Source organism: Medicago sativa, chromosome 5 (assembly GCF_051527215.1).
Source record: "Medicago sativa cultivar Bolivia chromosome 5, Bolivia_mono, whole genome shotgun sequence".
In the NCBI taxonomy this organism is placed as follows: Eukaryota; Viridiplantae; Streptophyta; class Magnoliopsida; order Fabales; family Fabaceae; genus Medicago; species Medicago sativa.
In genome coordinates this window covers 30,732,910-30,740,417 of record NC_140753.1, presented here as the reverse complement: position 1 = coordinate 30,740,417, position 7,508 = coordinate 30,732,910, and the positions used below count along the sequence as shown (strand labels likewise).

Here is a 7,508-nt window from a genome sequence, read left to right as displayed (position 1 = left end):
TCTTTGAAGTGCAAGGATGCAAAAAATGAACTCTTTGTGAGTTGCAGAATGTTCTTGAGAACATTCTTTGAGTTACAGGTGTTTGCAGCAAGCATACGTGTGATAGTGATCCAGCTGTGATGTTGTGGCCATGTGATGTTGTCCTTATCTTTGTTGTACCTTCAGCAGACCATTTTGAGAACATTCTTTGTTTGTTGTAAGCTTCACCAGAACCTTCTTCTTGTGCAGCTTTGATTCTTTCTTCTTTGCTTTAAGACTCACGTGAGTCTTTGGCCTTTTGTCATTGAATATTCTTTTTGTTGTCAAGCCTTTCCTTGTCATTAGATTGCTTCCTTTTCAATGTCATTTATCAAAGATATCTTTTTATCCTTTTTTAGTTAGACAAAGGGAACAATATTTTCTTGCTTTCAAATGATGCAAGTGCTGTAGCAGAAAGTGCATTTGTGTCTCTTTGCTCTTTTGCTTTGATGAGATTATATATAAGCTTAGAATGTTCTTCTCTTTAACAAGAACATTCTTCATGAAACAATTCTCACAAAACACATTAGTAGATAACAAGTAAAAACATATATAATGTTTGTGATCTTTAAAACATCAAATAAGGATTTTGTCCTCAACACCTATTACTAAATGTGATGATAAAATGTACTTACAAAATTTGATGATTTGGCATTGATAGCTTAAGAATTTGACACATTGGATTAGAAGCTTAAAAATTGTTCCACATTTGTATATTATTAAGATTAAGATAAGATTAAGATAAGATAAGATTAAGATATCTATTTTTAAAATTTATTTTTATCTTCAAGAATAATGGAAAGAGTGGTTTTCCCATCCTTATTCCAAGTTATTTTGACATAGCACTCAACTAGTGATTCTTCAATTCTTCACCATAGATATATGGATTACAAATTTTAGTCGATAAGATCACGCAACGAAGAAAAGAATACCTAACTTTCTCCAAAAGGCAAATTATGTTTAACCTTGCTTGTTTTCCTACATATGATGGCCCCACAAATAACGTTTCCTTACCAAAGGTTTCTTCTATTTCAAATAAAGCACATGCAAGTGGCTAATTGATGATGAAAAAAGTACAAGTGATAGAAGGAAAACCTGAGAACAAAACCCTCCCAGTAGAATGGAGAATTTATGGAGTCAAATGAGGTTAGTTGTTCTGGATTTTCTTTCCACACATCTTATTGGATGGTAAAAATGCATTGCAAATACATGCCAGACACATACCTAGCTTGTTGTTACAATATTTACCATGTTAATGGTGGCAACAAGATTGAAAAAGCTAGTTTTTCAAGGCTGGTTTGCAACAAGTTGAATATTGAATATGAAAACTGTTGAGAACCCATGTTTGATCAACGATACCGGACTCTCTCCATTGAAAATCTCATGTTTTCTCTATTGAAACCAATAACCAATACGATAGAGAATCTCCATCACCCAAACATCATAATCACTTTTTTATATTATAAAATCCTCACACCATTTTATTTTAAGGGTCTTGATTTTACAGGACCATATTGTCCCTGAAGGGAACCCTTTCCCCCGATCAATGATAGCTATATCAAGCAAACAAATTTATTCAAAAAAAATAAAAAAAATAGTTAGGGTACAACTATTTTTGTAAGCTATATAAAAATTGAAATAATGAAAGATGCTCATAATTTTCATTGGTTTACGAACATTACATGAACAATTTTGTTAGGGTACAACTTACCGGTACGGAGGAGAACAAAGCTGATCTTGGTGCCACAAGAGATCGGAAAATACCTATACAGAAAACCCAATCTTTCAAAGGTAATATTTTGTTATCTGATTCCCCTTACCTTCATTTCTCTCATTGTTAGTTCCAAACACATTAGATACATCTTATTATGTACCCCATTGGAGAGTGATTGAAATAATAATCTATTGTAGAATGATTGCTGAGTTTATTTTGTAATTTTAAGAGTTTATAAACCATTAAGCATAATAAAGAGGAAAAGAAAAGGTGTCTCCGTGAACTTAGCTCAGTTGGTAAGGATAATGCATAATATATGCAGGGTTTATGGTTCAAACCCCAGACACCACCAAAAAATATAAGGAAAAGAAAAAGAGAGAAACAAAAACTTTAAAAATATACACTAAAGTTATTAAATTATTGAATGGGAGACAGATGCAGATGAATGGGAGAGAACTGAACTCGACAAGATCAAACAAAGGTACTTGGAAGATTACATTGAATCTGTAACAAAGAAAACAGTCTCAAACAGAACTAGAATAAATACTACCATCTCCTGAATCAAGCATTACATTCAGTTTATATATTAATGAAAAACATTGTCAGGTATGAGAAGTTGAAAATGTTGATAGATTCCTGGGAAGACAAGAAAAGTATGAAAGCCAAACGCAAGCTAATGAAGCAAGAGGTTTCTCTCAGACACTCTTTATTAGGTTTCATAGATCTTATGCATAATCTTTCTCTAAGCATGTCATGAAATGCTTCCTTATTAGCTGTCTAGTATGGACAATAAGTCTAAAATGATAAAAGAAACTAGAAAGGCCGGGTAAAAAATGTTGTGGGCGATGAAATTTAAAGACTAATCGCAGACTTCTAAATTGCAGAGTGAAATTGAACGGAGAAGGTTAAAAGCTTTGGAGAAATTTCAAAATAAGATGAAGTATGTAAATCTAGTTGCAGACGGCGCAAGAGCAAAGGTCGAGGAAAGCCGAAAAAATGAAGAGCTACAAGCAAAAGGGAAGGCAAGTACAATTCGAACAACGTGCAAACTGCCACGGATGTATTTCTGCTTCTGAGATCACTAATTGCCAAACATCAAGGAGTTTGAGAGGAAAAGATCTAAGTGATTGTACATAGTTCTATCTATAGCTCTTACTCATCATTTATGCTCAAACAATACATGATGCTATACAAATTGAAAAAACAGAACTGTAAGATTAAACAAATACAAGAGCAACTTCTTGATTAAACAAGTTTAGCTTTCCTTGTTTAAGGATTTAGTTTTGGTAGCATAGTTCAACTGTCAACTTCATTTTCCGGAAATGGCAAATTAACCAAAATATTATAAAGCTAGTGATCGATCAATTTTGTGTCAGATCAGGATTGAGTAATACACCTATTAACCCTAGTTTTGAGAGTGGTAAATTCGGGCATACCAATTTAACATTAAACGTCCACATAAATACTTTTTAGTTGAGTTTGATGAAAATAGGATAGCAGTGCATATATTTTCTTACTTGAAAACCAATTTGTATCAAAATAAACTTAGAAACTAACATGTTATGAACATCTGTCTTAAAGGACCGTAAACGGTATTTGACCTAAAAAATCTATATATAAGTGATTATCTACTATGAACAATTTGTTAAGAGACAAACAAGAGTTAGTGAGTACAAGACCCGTGCGTCGCACGGGTTAAAAGTCTAGTTAATAAATAAGGATATGAAATTGGTGCGATGAATATTTTTAATATTAACTAAGTGTACAAAATATTTCCTTCAAAAAAAAAAAGTGTACAAAATATTGACAAAAAAAAAGGCAAGAGGATAGGAATGAAATTGGTGCGATGCATTTTTTTAGATGGAATTTGTTAGGGTGAATTACTGCTAACCTAATACAGCAAATGAGTGGGAAAACAATAGGTTAAATTGCTGCAGACCTAACAAAATTAATAAATAAGGATATCTGGTTTTCATTGTTCAAACAACACATTACTTCAAACAATTTGTATATCTTTGAACATATTATGTGTCAAGACAGATTATTAGCTAATGAAAGGATAAACAAGAATCATTTGGAACTCCCTATTGTAAGCATTGTAATATTGAGATCGAAACTACCTTGCATAGCCATCGCTATGTGGATATATAAATATCATTTCGACCAACTTATGTGGCAGTTTCTTTCTTCTCTGGGGTTGCAGCAGTGGTTAGATTATAACTTATAGACTTATAGTGCAAGCAAAGGTAGTAGTGAGTCGGGATGTAATGGAGTTTTCCGTGGTAATGAAGGAGAGTGGTTTGGAGATTTTACCAAAAGAGTTGGTCTTTGTAGTGCTTATACAACATAGATTTGGGATGTTTTGGAAGGTTTGAAGCTGGCCAAGGAGCGCTGTTTTTATAGCGTTGAGTTGTGTGTGGACTCTAAAGCCGTTATTCATGTAACTCATATTCTTGAGAGGATTGTGTAATTAAAGCAGCTTGATTGGGATATCAAAGTGTCTTATAATTACCATGAAGCGAACAATTGTGTCGATGCAATAGCGAAAATGGTAATTAGTAGCGATATTAGAACTATATGTTTTAGGAGTTTTGTCCAAAAGAGGTCAAACAATTTTATTTCGCTTATTTGATTGACGTTACTACTCCACGGTTAGTTCTGTTGTAATGAAGAGTTTAAATAAATGCTTATGTTATAATATAAATCTAAATAAACTTTAAAATGCTCCCAAAATGTAAAGCAGCTTTTTATATAGAACTCTATTGCATTGCATAAATTTCATCCTAGCAAATATATGTTCTCTAATATCTGTTTTTTTTTTTTTAAAACTTATCTTTATCTTCAAGACATAATGGAAAAAGGTGGTTATTTCCCATCTTTATTCCAGGTTGTTTTGACTTAACACTCAACTAGTGATTCTTCAATTCTACACCATAGATGTATGAATTAAAATAAGCCAAGTCTGCAACAAAGAAAAGAATACCTACCTTCTCCAAAAGGCACAAGAGATTCAAACCAGTTACCATATGCAAAGTATATTTAACCTTGCTTGTTCTCCTCCAAATGATGGCCCCACAAATAACGAACCCAAACAACGTTAACTTTCCAAGGCTTCTTCTATATTAAATAAGCATGTTGATGACAAAACATAAGTGATAAAAGGAAAACCAGAGAATAAAACCCACCCGGAAGAATGGAGGAGGATTTATGGAGGCAAATGAGGTTAGTTGCTCGGAATTTTCTTCTTATACATTTTATTGTATGATACATTAAAATATCTCTGTTTCTCTTTTATAAGTTTTTCTTTTACAGATCATTTCTAAGAGTAGTTGTATTGTATACATGCATGTATTAACAATATCTACATCAAGTAAATTTTTGTTCAACAAATATAATGAAAATGCTACTTCTCAAGAAAAATAGCTTCAAGAATTTTTCAAGAAATAGTTGGCAAATTTTAATTGGATGATTTATTTGTCCACTTCCTATTTTTCAGCCACACCTCCTTGAATTGTGGCAAATAGTGCATTGTGATTGGCTATTCTTTATTCTTGAAGAATTCTTAATGTTATTTTTCTAGAGATATAACATTGCTCCAAATATAATTGTGAAAGCTATATAATAAAAATAGAACTAAAGATGCTCATAATTTTCATCGGTTTACAAACTTTACAGGAACAATTTTGTTAGGGAGATAAAAAATGAATGGGAGAGAACTGCGCGTGACATGATCAAACAATGCGCACAGGAATGGGAGATGACTGAGCTCGACAAGATCAAACAAAGGTACTTGGAAGAAGGATTACATTGAATTTCTAACAAAGAAAACACTCTCGAACCGAGCATTACATTCAGATTATATATTAATGAAAAACATTGTCAGGTATGAGAAGTCGAAAGAGCGGATAGATTCCTGGGTAGACAAGAAGAGGAAGAAAGCCAAACGCAAGCTAGCGAAGGAACAGGTTTCTCTCAGACACTCTTTTTAAGGTTTCATAGATCTTATTCATTTAATCCTTCTTTAAGCAGGTCATGAAATGCTTCCTTAGCTAAAATCAGATCATGTTCTAGGTCCTGTTAAATTTGTGTCTTATTCATAACTATTTCAAAAGGGTGGACGTGCTGAAGTGGTTATCGGGCTTGACTAGAAATCATGTGGGCTTTGCCCGCGCATGTTCGAATCCTGCCGTCCACGTTTGTTCTTTTATTTTTAGCCGACCCCACTTAGTGGGATAAGGCTTGGTTGTTGTTGTATTCATAACTATTTCGGAGTTCAAAACATATGAGTAGATGATGCTATGTGCAAAACAATTAGCAGTCTAGTATGAACAATAAGTCTGGAATGATAAAAAAAAAAAAAAAAAAAAAAAACTAGAGAGGCAGGGTAAAAAATGGTGGGAGATGAAAAGTTGAACTTTAATTTAAAAACTAATTGCAAACTTCTAAATTGCAGTGTGAACTTGAAGAAAGGTTGAAACCTTTGGGGAAAATTCAAAATAAGATTAAGTATGTAAAACTAGTTGCAAACGGAGCATATGTCAAATTGCAGAGTGAAATTGATCGGCAAAAGTTGAAATCTGTGAAGAAATTTAATAATAAGATGAAGTATGTGAATCTAGTTGCAAAAGGAGCGAGAGACAAGGCTGAGAAAAGACGAGAAAATGAAGAGCTACAAGCAAAAGAGAAGGCAAGTACAATTTCAACAACAGGCAAACTGCCACAGACGTATTTCTGCTTCTGAGATCGCTAATTGCGAAACATCAAGGAGTTTGAGCTCATCATTTATGCTCAAACAATACATGATGCAATAAAAAATTATTAGTTACACATATTTTCTTCTTCTAGCTTTTGAATTCAAGTCTAATTTTACAGATAAATATTTCATTAACAATATTATAAAGCTAGTAATCGATCAATTTTGTGTCAGATCAAGACCGGGTATTACACCTATGAATCCTAGTTTTGAGAGTGGTAAATTTGGGCATACCAACTTAACATTATACGTCCACATAAATACCTTTTAGCTGAGTTTAATGAAAATATATAGGATAGTAGTGCAGATATTTTATTACTTAAAAACCAATTTGCAACAAAATAAACTTAAAAACTAACATGTTATAAACATATGTCTTAAGAGATGAGAACAAGTGTCAGGACAACTGACACACAACCTCAACTACGACCAAGTCGTGCTCACACTCATAGATGACAGAGACCCACAACAGGTAGATATAAATGTAATGTTGATACTTCTTTCTCTTTTGATCATATTAAAGTTGGCATAGGAATGTGCATTCATGATTCCGAGGGTGGCTTTGTTTGTTCTTACGAGAACAACATTGTTCTCTCCATTATGTTTAGTTGATTTAGGCAAAGCAATGAGTCTTTCTCAAGTATTGCTGTTTAATTGAGTTTTTATGGTATGGATTTTTCGCTTGATTCTAACATAGTGGTAGACACTTTCAATGGTGGAAGCATTCACAATATTGAGTTTGGTAGCATTATTCAGTATTGTAGGCAAGTATTTAGCAATTATTTTCATAACTTTATGGTTAAGTTTAGCCGGAGACAAGGAAATGAGTCACTCATGATTCATGAATCAACAAATACAACCTCATTGAATAATAACTCCCAATTACTTATTATATGTTGATCGGAGAGTAGTAAAGCTATGTCCGTCGAACAAAGAATAATAGAGATGGGTGCAATATAATTTATTTTTTTTAAGCAAAGGGTGCAATATTTTTATTAAAACAGTGGGTATGTCAAGCATAAT

General features: G+C 33.0%; 2 protein-coding genes and 1 non-coding gene across 3 annotated transcripts; all 3 read left to right on the top strand.

The window, feature by feature from the left end:
• Positions 1 to 1,084: 1,084 nt before the first annotated feature.
• LOC146921716 (uncharacterized) lies at positions 1,085 to 3,005 on the top strand. The gene is made up of 5 exons (XM_085715029.1): positions 1,085 to 1,164; positions 1,718 to 1,809; positions 2,168 to 2,213; positions 2,339 to 2,420; positions 2,617 to 3,005. The coding sequence occupies exons 1-5, from the start codon at positions 1,139 to 1,141 to the stop codon at positions 2,806 to 2,808; spliced, it is 438 nt and encodes a 145-aa protein (XP_085571155.1). The 5' UTR covers positions 1,085 to 1,138; the 3' UTR covers positions 2,809 to 3,005.
• Positions 3,006 to 4,759: 1,754 nt separating this feature from the next.
• On the top strand, positions 4,760 to 6,561 carry LOC146921714 (uncharacterized). The gene is made up of 4 exons (XM_085715028.1): positions 4,760 to 4,954; positions 5,408 to 5,518; positions 5,616 to 5,697; positions 6,186 to 6,561. The coding sequence occupies exons 1-4, from the start codon at positions 4,926 to 4,928 to the stop codon at positions 6,471 to 6,473; spliced, it is 510 nt and encodes a 169-aa protein (XP_085571154.1). The 5' UTR covers positions 4,760 to 4,925; the 3' UTR covers positions 6,474 to 6,561.
• On the top strand, positions 5,846 to 5,927 carry TRNAS-AGA (transfer RNA serine (anticodon AGA)). Its single transcript has one exon. It is a non-coding gene; the product is annotated as a tRNA-Ser (tRNA).
• Positions 6,562 to 7,508: the final 947 nt, after the last annotated feature.

Coding starts and splice junctions, on each gene's coding strand:
- LOC146921716 (XM_085715029.1), top strand. CDS start 1,139: ATGGAGAATTTATGGAGTCAAATGAG. Junction 1,810..2,167: donor GAAAACCCAATCTTTCAAAG/GTAATATTTTGT, acceptor AATGGGAGACAG/ATGCAGATGAATGGGAGAGA. Junction 2,214..2,338: donor CTCGACAAGATCAAACAAAG/GTACTTGGAAGA, acceptor AAACATTGTCAG/GTATGAGAAGTTGAAAATGT.
- LOC146921714 (XM_085715028.1), top strand. CDS start 4,926: ATGGAGGAGGATTTATGGAGGCAAATGAG. Junction 5,519..5,615: donor CTCGACAAGATCAAACAAAG/GTACTTGGAAGA, acceptor AAACATTGTCAG/GTATGAGAAGTCGAAAGAGC. Junction 5,698..6,185: donor GCAAGCTAGCGAAGGAACAG/GTTTCTCTCAGA, acceptor TCTAAATTGCAG/TGTGAACTTGAAGAAAGGTT.